General features: G+C 44.2%; 1 protein-coding gene across 1 annotated transcript in view; it reads right to left on the bottom strand.

Moving 5' to 3' along the window:
- TMEM132B (transmembrane protein 132B) overlaps positions 1 to 14,579 on the bottom strand; it is a 383,675-nt gene that overhangs the window by 230,614 nt on the left and 138,482 nt on the right. The window contains exon 2 of the mRNA XM_043902095.1: positions 962 to 1,853. Within this exon, the coding sequence (XP_043758030.1) occupies positions 962 to 1,853 (892 nt within the window). The remainder of the gene's footprint in view (positions 1 to 961; positions 1,854 to 14,579) is intronic.

Genomic DNA, 14,579 nt, shown 5'->3' with positions numbered 1-14,579 from the left:
AAGACTCTCCATGCACCAGGCACTGTTCTAAGAACTTGATTAACTTGTGTAATCCTCACAACCACCCCAGGAAGTAGATCCCATCATTATTGCCATCTCACCCATGAGGAAGCTGAAGCCCAGAGAGGTTGGGTGACTTGCCCCAGGGCACATAGCCAGTGTGTAGCAGAGCCATGCATTCTACTGCTACCCAGGGACCTTTGTGAGCAAAGTAAGCTAGACAGATTTGTACCTTTAGCACAGAGAAGTTCCCCCACTTTCTGCAATCCGAAAATCAAGTCTTCATCATACAGATATAGACAGCTGCTTTGCTTTGACAAAGGATTCTTTACTGATTAAAAACTAAGAGGAAGGATGGGACTTCCCTGGTGGTCCAATGACTAAGACTCCATGCCCCCAATGCAGGAGGCCCAGGTTCGATCCCTGGTCAGGGAACTAGATTTCACATGCTGCAACTAAGGGTTTGCATGTCCCAGTTAAGACCCGGCACAGCCAAATAAATAATTTAAAAAAAAAACAAAAACCTGAGAGGTAGGAGATATTGTCTCAGAAAACTCCTTTGTGGATTTAGAAATTCATTTACAAGGTGTTCACTTCTGGGCATTCTGGGATTCTACCTGGCACATCAAGGGGGCAGTGAGAGGTTCAGAATAGCAGGTGAGGGCCTGAAAGGGACACACTTGGCCCTCACAGCCTGAATCACTGCCTTCCAAGCAAATATTTTAATCCTGGCCTCATATCAGAATTACTTATGGAGAGCTTAGAAAACAGAGAGGCCCAGAGCCCATCCCCAAACACTCTGCTTGAGGCTGTCTAGTCTGCTGGCTTGCACTGGTCTTGTTTGTAAGTTTCCTCACTGTGGTGGAGGAAACTTAAAATCAACAACCACTTGATGGAATAACGATTCACTGAGGATCAAGAGTGGATTTCCAGCCCAATCCAACCCTGCAAAGCCTCTTACCTAAGAGTGAAGTGGTCTGCCACAGAGCCACTAGTCAGGGAGACCAAAAAGGTGGCCGTGTCCCCTTCCCGGATGAGGTTCAGCGGCACAGAGACGACGACATTCTCATCCAGGTTCAGCATGGACCACCGCAGATCGTCTTGGGTCGGGTAGACCACTACACTGCCGATCCTCTCCCGGGCGGGGGGTGCCGGCGGGGGACTATCCTGGCCCGAGTGGATGTTATTCTCCCACTTGCCGTCCTCTTCCAGGGGACACTGGCCAGCCGGGTCGGCCGGGTAGAGCGCGAAGAAGAGCTCCATGGCCGTGCCGCCGAGCAGCGCCGGGATCTCCTCCTCAGGCTCCAGGTCCAGCCCGGAGCTGAACCACTCGGGCAGCAGCTCCAGCTCGGCCACACACAGTCCCGGGGTCCCTTGCAGCCGGCAGCTGGCCGCCACCTCCCTGGCCTCGGGGAAAGCAAACATCTTGACACAGGGTAGTTGTTCCGCAGGGTCACCATCAGCCCAGCCCATCCCCGTGATGTAAAACAAGGTCTGTACTTTGGGTCTGTTGGAGTAAATGGAGCTATCGAGGATGTGGGCTTTCACCTTCCAATTAAAGGGAAACTGGCCCACGTGGCCAAAGGGTATAGAAGTCAGCATGAGCTCCCGGGGGACCGTCTTCTCCACTGAAAATGGACCATAGCTGGCATTGACGACTGGGGGCCTCCTGGCTCGGTAGATAAAGAAGGACTCCACCCGGGTCTGCAGACTGGAGTTCCGCGTGATGTCCTGGTTGGCCTCTTTAAGGAAGAAGGACTCCTCTGCGTCAGAGATGTGGAAGCTCGTGGGAAGGTAAGCGGGGAGCGAGGAGAACCTCTGCAAGCTGTCCACGATGGTTCGGCTCTCCATCACTGCACGAGAAAGGAAAGAAAGGAAGATTGAGAACAGAGTCCGGATTTAAGACAGTGCAAGCTCCACCCACCCACCCCCAGCACACTGCCCAGTGGCCACGCCCATCTGTCTCCTGGATCTCATCACTGTGGAAGTCCTTGCATTACATAAAGTGTGCTCTAAGGATCTTCCAAAATAACAAAGGCAGAGTGGGAAGGAGCCCCCAGGTACCACTAACCCAATCGCCCTGTGGCTGAATTATACCCCCAGAGGGAAAACATCACACCCTCTTGTTCTTGCAAATCTCCAAACTCAGAGGATCATGGTCAACTCTGTTGTAATCACCCCACAGAGAGTAGGCTGCACACCTACCCAGCCCACCACACAACCAGGCATCCGACTGTTGTCTATGAGGTGTTGGTGCTTTTATTTGATAGTTACACTTCTTCCTGTCACTCCCAGATGGGATGTGTGCAGGGACATTGAGACGTCTCCTGATTCTTTGTGAAATGAGGGTGAAGCTATGGTTCAGCGTTCCTACTTCTAGGAACATATGTGCTAGGGTGAGAAGGCTAGATCTAAATCCCGACTCTGTCACTTCTTCACTGAGCAACTTAGGGCAAATTACTTAACCTCTCTGTGCCTCAAATGTCTTCATATAAAGTAGAATATAAATATAAACTATCATAAGGATTGAGTTAATAAATATGAAGAGCTTAGAACAGTGCTGACTCACAAACATGCTCAACCTTTACCAGCTACCACTATTATTATTTATCAGTTTAAACCATTCCAAAGGTTTATTAAGCGGAGACTGGATAAACTATACACTTTTACAGTGGGATAACAGGCAGCTATAAGAAAAATGAAGCCCAGTGGGACTTCCCTGGTGGTCCAGCAGTTAAGATTCCATGCTCCCAATGCAGGGGGCACAGATTTGATCCCTGGTCCCACATGTAGTCAAAAAAATAATAATAATAAAGTTAAATTTAAAAAAAAGAAAAATGAAGCACAACTGTATCAGTATATTTGAAAAAAAAAGTCACAATATGTCATTAAACATAAACAGTTATAATCATAACTCATATGATCCTATTTGGGTAACTTTTTAGGATTCTATTTGCATGATTTTTTAGGTACATATGTACATGTACATATATTTATGTATGGTATCTACAGAATCCAAAAAGGATTTTTTAATTTTATCACTAATGTTTCTACTTTCTCAAAATTTATCACAATAACTGTGTGTTACCTTGTTAATTAAAATACATATAAATATACATAAACATGTATACACCTGCATGCATATATGTATATGTGTGTGTGTGTGTTTCTTTCAAATGGTGAAACAGAAAGCAAAGACCCAAGAAGATTTTTCAAAGTGAAGACAGCCCACCAGGAACCAGGGTCAGCAAATTAAGCCACAAACAGACAAAGATTCTTTCTTGCCCTGAAACAAACCTCTGCCCCTGGAGCCCAGCTTCCAACCAGAGCAAGAAGAAATAAAGCAGGCAGCAGTGTTTAAAATGCAGCATCATCAGAGGATAAAAAGCAAATAAATACTCCATTGACTCCAAGTTCTGGTAACATTTTTTTCTGTAGCCGTTACAAATTCTGCAAAATACAGCTTTCTATTGACTGAAATAATTTGGGGCCTTTTCAGGGCTGTCCTTGGTGAGCTCTCCTTTCCTACAGGATGATAAAACTGCAATTAGGAGATTGTGAAGCAGACACAATCATGTCAGAGCTGACGCATCCTTTTTCCAAGAAGGTGTTCAGAAGGCAAGTTCTCTGCACCATCTCACTTACATGCAGAATCTAAAATAGTCAGATTTGTAGAAGCAGAGAGTAAGATGGTGGTTGTCAGAGGCTGGGGAGAGAGAGGAATGAGGCAGGATGGGGCTTAAAGGGTACAAAGTTTCAGTTAAACAAGACAAATGCATTCTAGAGAGCTAATGCACAGCAATGTGATATAGTTAACAATCCTGTATTGTACATTGTAATTTGCTAAGAGAATGGATCTTAGATTAAATCTTTTCAATACACACAAACACTGAGAATGATAATCAGGTAGAGGTAATAGATATGTTAATTAGTTTGATTATGGTGCTCACTTCACAAGGTTTACATATATCAAAACATCAAATTGTACACCTTAAATATACTTTGTATAGATCAATGATATCTCAGTAAAGTTGTGGGGGTATAAAAGGAGAAGAAAGAAAGAAGAAAGTAAGTTCTCAAGTGTCATCAATATGGCCAGTCCTGGGTCAGATTAATTACTAGAGGAGAAGAGTTATTTTTTATCCATTTCTCCAATTACCTATCTAAATATATTTACTACTCACTTACTATGTTCCCAGCCCTTATATGGAAGTCACAGGGGCAAGACGGATGTGGTTTCTGCCCCCAAAGAGTGGTCAGATTTCGGAGAAAAGCATGGCTAACCTACACAATGCAATTATAAAAGTGAATAGGACTTTGCTACTGGTCCAGTGGCTAAGACTCCATGCTTCCAATGCAAGGTGCACAAGTTTAACCCCTAGTTGGGGAACTAAGATCCCACAAACTTCGTGGCATAGCCCCCAAAAATAAGTGAACATTCAGACCCTTCAAAATGACCATCCCAGTAATTCTCTACCTAGGAATTCACATGAAGGAAATAAGAGATCAAGAAGGAGATTCATGTGCAAGCATCATCACAAGTATGATTTATAGCTGCAACATCAGGAACAACCTAACAGCTCATCATGAGGGCAGTGATCATATAAATGATGAAAGTCTGACTCTACGTGAGATGTTAAGAGATCACCAAAACCACGGCCTCAACAAATACATAGTGTCGTCAGAAAATGCTTACATCTTCAGTGAAAAGTGAAATCTCTCAGTCGTATCCGACTCTTTGCAACCCCATGGACTGTAGCCTACCAGGCTCCTCCGTCCATGGGATTGTCCAGGCAAGAATATTGGAGTGGGTTACCATTTCCTTCTCTAAAAAGCAATCATCAAATCTTGATTTACATGATCCCAAATCTGTTTAAAATATATTTTAAGTAGTAAATATTGTATGTACACAACATACAGACATACATAAATATGTATATGATGCATTTACCCAGACCTGGATTTCCTCCAGAATGCATCCTATAGATTGGGTGGGATTCAGATCAAAGATGGAGGAGGAAGAGATGACTCTGAAAAATGAGCTTCAACCAAAGGAAAGTTTTAGCTGTTGACGCCACCAAGGGGCAATTTGTATTTTGACAATGACAAGCAATGCAGAAAGACCATCCCAGATGAAATTTAAATTATTTTTTGGTTGGTTTATTTCCCCACTCCAAACTAGGAAGTTAAATTCTTGGTGAATTTGCCCATAAGTCAGCTGGCAATGAGGGAAATCTGTCTTCCACAGCCTGACAATATCCTTCAGTAGATATGGGTGGGCACACAGCTGACCAGATTTGGAAAGAGATTCCAATTTTACCTTCCCATAAAATCTATGGGAAGCCTAAGGCAAGGTTTAAATTCCAGCTTATTTACAGATAGGGAAAAGGAAGTTAAAATAAATGCAAATTTTAATATGATCTGTTTCCATTGTGGATTAGTTTTTTCCATTATCATTTATATCGATATTTTCTGTCTCTTAAAAATTGATTTATAAGAAATTTGAAACTGTGCTTTCTCTCTTCTTTATTACGGCCAAAGCTTGTATTTCATCCAACATAGCAGTGTTAGTTTACAATCCTGTCCCACCATAACTCACGCAAAATGCAATATAAATTTTGTCTGAAGGCATCTATGGAAAACCATAAACATCGGCTGCCAGATCCTCATTTTTGTCCTCAAACTAGATTGCAACAAAATATGATATGCGAATTTAGGAGCATTTTATGGAGCCATGAGACTTTGTCCTTAGAAAAACATCCAGGAGCTGAGAAGCTAACATGCCTCCCTTCAGTCCCCTAACATCGTATAGTGGCCCCATTCTTCTTCCCATTGGCAGGCAGGCCATGTGGCCGGAGGTCTGGATGTGAAATGAGATCCTATTCAGTCTGCTGATTTCCTAAAGGGCTTTTCACCACCCGACTGAATGAGGTGGGTGCTGAGAGCAGAAAACGAGAAAGTCTTGGTTTGGCCCAACTGCAAAGCGCTTCCCATCACTGCCCTCCTTCCTTATGAGCCAAAAAGAGAATCAAGTCCAGGTTCTTCAAGAGCACAAGGTGCTCCAGACAGATGCTCTGTGATTAAAGGATGTTCAGAATCACAGATGGCTCCAGGGAAGTCCAAAAAAGAACTTCAGGTGGAAACAAACAACATCCAGAATGAAGCAACTCCCACGGTGTTAGGAATCCCAGTAGGGACTCTGTGACCCAAAGTGCATGGATGGACATCACTGCTGTGCTTGGCACACAAAAAAATACTCCTAGGCATGTGTCTTGGTCAGGACTGGAGGGACCTATAGCCATAAGATAATGCAGCCCACAGACTCACAAACCTTTTTGCTACCATCACCAGTCCTGCATGGAAGCTTATTAACAGTCCTGTGGCTCCTGGTAACCCACCTGAGGGTCAAGGCCTGTGACATTTCTGTAGCTGAGTCTCTTCTAATTCCCACAAAACTACATGGACAGCCAGAAATAAAAGGCTCTCTTTGCAGTGGACCAGATGGGCCACATCTTTGAAAACCATCAGCAAGTGAAACTGCTCAGTGATCTGTCAAAGGGCAGTCCTGACGAATAGGTGGTAATTTACTGCCACCATCTGGGTACCCCGCCCCCATGGTCATGGAGACCAGGAGCTACAAGGAAGCCTTTGGGAGCATTCATATCCGTTCAGAACAGTGCAGTGGATGTTGTTTCTTAGGCAGAGGAAAGAAGTAGGAGATCCTTTATACTCATGTTTTCCGGTCTATCTCCATGATGTTTGTGTGTCTTCCTCCGTGAACTGCTGCACCTGCTGGGGAACTCTGCACCTGCTGGGGAAGTCCATCACCCACCTATGAGTAGAGCAGGCTCCCTCCCATCAGGATTTCTCAGCTCAGGAACTGTTTCTCAGATGAGGCACTCCAGCCCTAGCTCTGCTCTTCTCTGCATCATAGGGAACTACATTTCCCAAGCTCCTTTGCTCCCTGGCTTCTGGATACCATCACTCAATGGGATGCTCTGGTAGAAGATGGAGCATGGGAGATATTTCTCCCCCTTATCTCCCAGTATTTACTGGCAGAGACTGTCCAGCCCATAAGAACTCCCACCATGAATATAGCTCTCTTAGGCAGTAGTTCTAATACTTACTAGATGGTTTCAGCTTCTGGGTTCTGATAATCCAATTTCCCCACTTTGTCCCTTCAGTCCAATTGGTAACAGCTTCCTGCTGTTAATTAATTTCTGGATTACTTTACCATTCCCAGAAGGTATTTACCACGCCCGACTTCATTTCACAGATCTTCCATCACATGACTAACTGATTCCCTTGATTAAATTCCCTCTGTGGAAATAACTAGTGTGGCTTCTGTTTTCTCAGCTAGAGTCTGACAAATATATCCAGTCACTATTCACTCTATCCTGTTATATTTCTTCAAGGTCACTCTCACCATCTGAAATTAGCCTTTGTGTTTTTACTTTTTGACTTATTTTCTATCAAGTCTCTCTATTAAAATTCAAGCTCATGAGAGCAGAGACTTCGCCACCCAATTTATGACTGCATATCCAGGATCTAGCAGAAGAAACTAAACAAATATGTGCTGAGTGCATGTCCATCAATTAAGAGTGCCTTGGCTTAATGCTTAAGAGACTAAATCTCTCTGTGTTCCTTTGAGCCTTTCTTTGGCTTCCTCCCAGGGTTGTTAATAGATACCATTAATATTAACAAATCATTGGCCCATCACATTATCACTCCATTCATTTCCTCTCAAATATCACATCCTTGTGGTCACTAAGCTGGTTGCTAGGTTTGCCAAGCCAAGAGCTTCAATTTTCACATGGAGGGAAAAAAATATCACTTAAAGGAGAAATAGCATTTACAGAACACCAGCAATGTGCTAGCCTGGGCATATACAACTGCTACATCCATTAATTATCACAATGGTTGTGATATGAATAGTCTTTGTCCCTTTTGGAAAATGGTGGAACTGAGGCACAGAGAAATTAAGCAGTTTGAACATGGTCAAAGTTAAGGTTGAAACCAGTTCTGTCCAATTTCAGAGATTTTCCACTTTTCTGTACTGCCCCAGGGCCAACTGGTCTGGTGGTTCTACAATGAAGCCAAAGAGTTAGCCATGGGAAGGTCAGCAAAGAAGCTGGAGCTCAAGGCTCACAGGGCCAAGTTCATGGACAAAATCTCTACAGACTTAGTTAGGTTTTCATCACTCTGCAGTCACAGGTGACTGTCTCCCACCCCAGGTATCAGCCTGGATTTCCAGGTAGAGCAGGAATATAGATACAGTTGGCCCAGAGCATCACAATGCAGCTGCTGGCAAAGCAGCCAGTAATCCATACCTTTAAGGTATGGTAGCAGTAAATATGGCTGAGCCTTGCTACCTGTAAACCATGTCACATGACCTAAGGCCTTAGGAGGAGGAGCCAGTGCAGCAAGTCAGATCAAATGCTCTCAGATTAAGGAGGAGAACTGCATGTGCTTACTTAGTCATTAACAACCAGCCATGGTGGAATTTATTATACATCCCCATTCAGTCTGCTGCTACCCCCAACTGCATCTCCTAGTTGTACCCCAGGGACCACACGCTTTCCCACCTCTGCATCTGAAACACAAGTCACACACCACATAACTCAGAAAAGGTAGCAAAAACCTAACTATCCAATTCAAAAGTCACCCATATAAAAGTAAGATGGGGAAACTTGAGTTTGTCTCTCTCAACCAGATAAAATTCACACAACTGAAAGAGAAGGAGAGAGCATACAGACAGAAAACTGTGAGGACACCAGGTCATCAGGCAGGAGGGAGGGATGCTTGCCTTCATCCCAAGATTCTTCTCAGATCTCAAGCTGGGGAGCCCTGAATGGCCAACATGAGTCATTCATAAGGGCAAGAAGCTGATAAACAGACCAGAGGGACTTGCCTGGTGGTCTAGTGGTTAAGAACCTACCTGCTAATGCAGGGTACACAGGCTCAAGCCCTGGTTGGGGAACTAAGATCCCACATGCCGCGGGGCAACTAAGCCTGTGGGCCACAACCTTTGGGCCTGCACTCTAGAGCCCATGCTTCACAACAGTAGGAACCACCACACAGAGAAGCAGGCACGGTGCCACTAGAGTAGCCCCCACTCACTGAAACTAGAGAAAGCCCATGGCCAGCAATGAAGAACCTGTGCACTGCATCAAAAGGACCCAACACAACCAAAAATAAAACAAAGATAAATACATAAAGTAACCCTCTTTAAAAAAACAAAAAAAGCAGACTAGAAGCAGGGGAGAACCAGGAAGCGGACAGGAAGCAGACAGGAAGTGGACAGGAAGCAGATAGTAAGTGGACAGGAAGCAGACAGGAAGTGGACAGGAAGCGGACAGGAAGCAGACAGGAGGCGGACAGGAAGGAGTAAGTCCCTTCTCCCAGCTCCAGCCTTACAGTCTTCTCTAACATCTGCCTCCCCACACCTCTTCCCCTGCCAGCATTAGCAGAGACTAATAGGAGACAACTGGCTGAGAGAAGTATGGTTTTCTGATTCCAGTCCCAGAATCACAGACCAGAGACCGACTTGACGCTGAGATGCTGAGTGTAGTTTCCGGGGAAGGAACCTGGCTGTGTGCCACCCTCCACCCTTCCTCACTGCAAAACCAACACTGAACACTATCATCACTCTTTTCATCTTTTTTTGTAAAAGGGAAAATCCTCTTTAGATATCTTTCAGATTAGTGAACAATGGTACTAATGTAGGTCTTTCATAAAAGTGAAGTGGCATAAAGTAAACTGGCATAAAGTGAACTTTCAAAAAGTAGAGGGGTGCTGGTACTCAAAAATGAATAGTCATTCATCACCTTGAGGGTCATATAAGTCTTAGGTCATATACCAGCAAATCCATTAAGGATTAGATACGGCTTCCCAGGTGGCACAGTGGGCAAGAATCCACCCACCAGTTCAGGAAGTGCAAGAAACTCGGGTCTGATCCCTGGGTTGGGAAGATCCCCTAGAGTAGGAAATGGCAACTCACTCCAGTATTCTTGCCTGGAAAATCCCATGGACAGAGGAGCCTGGTGGGCTACAGTCCACGGGGTTGCAGAGTCAGACACAACTGAGCACAGCACAACACAGCATAACCATATCTTACAGTGATAATAAAAAATAAAATATAGAGAAGTAAGGGTAATGAGAAGAGACCTGTTATCACAGTCAACATTTATACATAATCTTTATGATATACCAAGCACTAGTCTAAGCATTTCAAGGATATTAACACTTTTCATCTTCACAATCTTTTGATTATGAGGATTTTATTATTAGTCCCACTCATGGATGGGAACATTACTTTGCCTACAAAGCATTACTTTGCTTACAAAGATTTGTATAGTCAAAGCTATGATTTTTCCAATGGTCATCTATGTATATGAGAGCTGAACAATAAAAAAGGCTGAGTGCTGAAGAACTGATACCTTCAAACTGTGGTGCTGGAGAAGACTCTTGAGAGTCTCTTGGACAGCAAGGAAATCAACCCTGAATATTCACTGGAAGGACTGATGCTGAAGCTCCTCCAATACTTTGGCCACCTGATGGGAAGAGCCGCCTCATTAGAAAAGACCCTGATGCTGGGAAAGATTGAAGGCAGGAGGAGAAGGGGACAACAGAGGATGAGATGGTTGGATGGCATCACTGATTCAATGGACATGAATTTCAGCAAACTCCGAGAGACGGTGAAGGACAGGGAAGCCTGGCATGCTGCAGTCCACGGGGTCGCAAAGAGTCGGACATGACTGAGCAACTGAACAACAACATACATGGGAAAACTGAGGCTTGAGGAGGTTGAGAGACTTGCCTAAGATCCCAGAGCTAGAAAGAGGCAGAGGCAGTTACTGGATCCAAGCTGTTCAAGCTCCAGGCAGAGAGTAGAGTTTGTGCCTTTAGCCACTGTGTTCTGCTGCCAGCTGAAAGCTTAGCAAGCAAACTACATTGTAAGAGCTTCGGCAATAACTAAAGAGACTGCAAATGTGCCTCTGAATTGCCCAGCTCTCAAAACACAAGATGAAGTCACTAGTTGGACACCGTTCATAAGATGAAAGCAAGGAGCAAAGCTTTTCCTGGCTCTGAGAGAAATCCCTCCCGTGGTAATGCCCCAAGGGACACAGCAGCATCCCTACAAAAAGTGAGCTTATTAGCAGGCTCCCTCTGGTGCTGCACACACGAGGTGGGGTGTAAGAGCAAAGGGCCAAAAGCCAAAGGCAATTCTTCAGAAGACAACGGAGTGTGAGCCAAGACACCTGATACCTCTCAGAAGGTCCAGCTTGACTGGAAGAATAAAATCCAGATTGAGATCCTAGAGAACGCTGCCCTTCACACTCTCCTCCATGAAATTACTTTCTTACTAAACCAGCCAATGGAGAGCAGAAGTCTCAAGACTATATTCTGTAGCAAGATCGGGGGGCACAAATATTCTGTGCAGACCATCAAAGCCCAGTGTATGAGACTTAAAACATAATGAAGGACTTCCCTGGGGGTACAGTGGTTAAGAATTCATCTGCTGATGCCAAGGACACAGGTTTGATCCCTGGCCTGGGAACTAAGATCTCACATGCCTGCCGTGGGGCAACTAAGCCCAAGCACCACAACCCCTAGCCTATGCACCCTAGAGCCGGTGCTCTGCGACAAGAGAAGCCACCACAATGAGAAGCCCAAGCACCACAACTAGAGAGCAGCCCCTGTCGCCACAACTAGAGAAAGCCCATGAGCAACACTGAAGATTCAGTGCAGCCAAAATAAGTAAATAACTTTTAAAAAACATAATGAAGAATATGGATCTTTTTTTCATGATGCCCACCACTGCTTTTATGCCAGAAAAAAAAAATTCCTCCCCAGCATCCCAGTATCAAACATATATTCACCTGTATGTTTACATGGACGGGTATATTTAGATACATGTATGTGTCTACATTTTTACACTTAATTCTTCTCTGAAAAGCTTTTTTTTTTTAACAATGAGATTTTTTTTTCTTTTTTAGTATTTTGATCTTTATTGAATTTGTTACAACACTGCTTCTGTTTTATGTTTTGGTTTTTTTTGGCCATGAGGCATGTGGGATCTTAGCTCTCTGACCAGGAGTTCTCATTCCCTACACTGGAAGGCTGAGTCTTAACCACTGGACTGCCAGGAAACTCCCACATTTAATTCTTTCTTTATTGAGGTATTTTTGACAATTGAAAGTTTTACATATTCAAGGTGTAGAATTTGATGACTTACGCTGTGAACTAGTCACCACAATCTAGCTAATGCCTGTATCCATTGACTCAGACCCACCAACATATGTGAATCCACTTGATATTTTTGTTGGTGAGGAAATTTAAGATCTACCCTCTTACAAATTTTAAGTATTAGATTGAATTCTTGAATCCGTCTGAAGTTTCTTTTGGGGTTCAATGTAAAATGAGGATCTGATTATAGTTGGATAACAAGCGTATGCTGAATCAGTCAGAAGTATTTTATTTGATTCACAGTTTAGTGGTTCTTTAGTTGAAAAAATAACATGACTGCATTTAGGGACAGAGATTTTAAAGGGGTAGTTAAGTTAAAATGAGGTCATTAGGGTGGGCCCTCATCTATTATGGCTGGTCCTTAGAAGAAGAGATTAGGACACAGACACGCACAGAGGGACAACCACGTGAGGACATAGGGAGAAGACGGCCATCTGCACACCAAGGAGAGAGGCCTCAGGAGACACCAACCCTACCCACACCTGGATCTTGGCCCTCCAGCCTCTAGAACTGTGAGAATAAACATCAGTTGTTTAAGTCACGCAATCTGTAGTACTTTGTTATGGTAGCCCTAGCAAACGAATATCAAGAGATTACTCTTCTTTACCAAAACTCTATCAGCTTGTCTTACCTATTTTTTATCTTTAGATTCACTTTAGATTCATTGCATCCAGTTGCCCCAAACCCAGACTCTGTCATATTTTTCTATGTGTTTTCAAGTTTTCTAGGATGAACACGTCTTCTTGCTTATTTAATCTAAGAGAAATACTGACATTTTTTCCCTTAAAAAGAAAGATATGGAATTTGATTTCAAGTGACAGACCAAGCACACTCATTTGCTCACATCTCTACAGAAACTCCACTGCAGAATATTATAGGAAAAGTGTAGCTTCCCTGGTAGCTCTGACGGTAGAGTCTGCCCACAATGCAGGAGACCCGGGATGGATCCCTGAGTCAGGAAGATCCCCGGGAGGCGGGCATGGCAACCCACTCAAGTATTCTCACCTGGGAAATCCCATGGACAGAGGAGCCTGGAGGGCTACAGTCCATGGAGTCACAAGAGTCAGACACAGCTTAGTAGTGACTGAACAACAACACCACCACACAGAGGGACAACCGTGTGAAGACACAGAAGGAAGATGGTCATTGACAAGCTATGGAGACCAGGGGCTTCTGTGACTTTCAGCAAAATACAACGTTAACTGGTAAGAAATGAAAGTAAGGAGTGTCAGCTAAATTCTCATCTTTTGTAGAGAGAGCCGCTGCTGTTGAAATTTGATTAACTCAAGGAGCAGAGGCATGGGGTATGTATTGGATTGGCCAAGTTCATTTGGGTTTAACGGAAAAACTCAAACATGTTGGCCAACCCAATAGAATGACAGAAATAAGCACAACTAACAGAACTACAAGTGGAAATGGCTGGACCTGGCTGACTTTAGAGACAGACAGAGAGATCAAAGATACAGAGGGATGGAAAATGATTGCCAGTCTTTGAACGTTATCCTGAGCCATTTTGTTTTCCCCAAATGCATGCATGACTGTGAGGGTGAATAGGCTTTGCCTGCAAGAAGCCGAAACTAGCCAAGCAGGGGAGCACAGCGTTGAACAGACACTGGACATTTGAGTGTGGGGTAAAGGAAGACTGGCCTTCATGTTGACAAGTCATCACATCTGTGGGAGAGATGGATGGCTACCTGTCAAAAAACAACACCAGAAACAACTGCCCGAGGCCATTGGCAACTGCCAGGTAGCACATCCCGGCTCCCTGCACTTGTTCCATCCTGTGTGCCCTAAAATAAATGAGGGATTTACCATTCTTCACTCAAATCAAACAAACAAAACAGCAGAAACTTTCTATCCATTGTATTGCATATGGCTGCTCAGTCAGGGACTTCCCAGCCTCTGCTGGCCCCCTGGCAAGGCCATGTGACTAGTTCTGACCAATGAACTAACAGCCTGTCCTGCTTTGAAGCCAAAATTGGTATCTTTTATCTTCAACCAGTGAGAACCAGGGGACCCTGAGACTCTAGGTCATGGCAGAGCAGCCAGAAGCTGGAAGGGAGCCTGGACCCCTGAGTCTCCACCTGGAGGAGAGCCACCTGCCAAATATAGCACCCACATTGGATGGGACCAAGAACAAATCTTACAATGTGTTAAACCACTGCTAGGGTTTTATTTATTACAGCAGCTAGTGACACCTAACTAATACAACACTGTATAGGCTAACAGCCTGGACAGCTGTGATCCTGTCCGTACGCAAAAGTTGGAACAAAATTTCACATCTCTTCCTTAAGGTAAACTGTGCTTTCATTAGCGAGGAAATACAGGCA

The sequence above is a fragment of the Cervus elaphus genome, chromosome 5, assembly GCF_910594005.1.
Source record: "Cervus elaphus chromosome 5, mCerEla1.1, whole genome shotgun sequence".
NCBI lineage: Eukaryota > Metazoa > Chordata > Mammalia > Artiodactyla > Cervidae > Cervus > Cervus elaphus.
The sequence above is the reverse complement of the archived record's forward strand: the minus strand, read 5'-3'. Positions and strand labels throughout refer to the sequence as shown.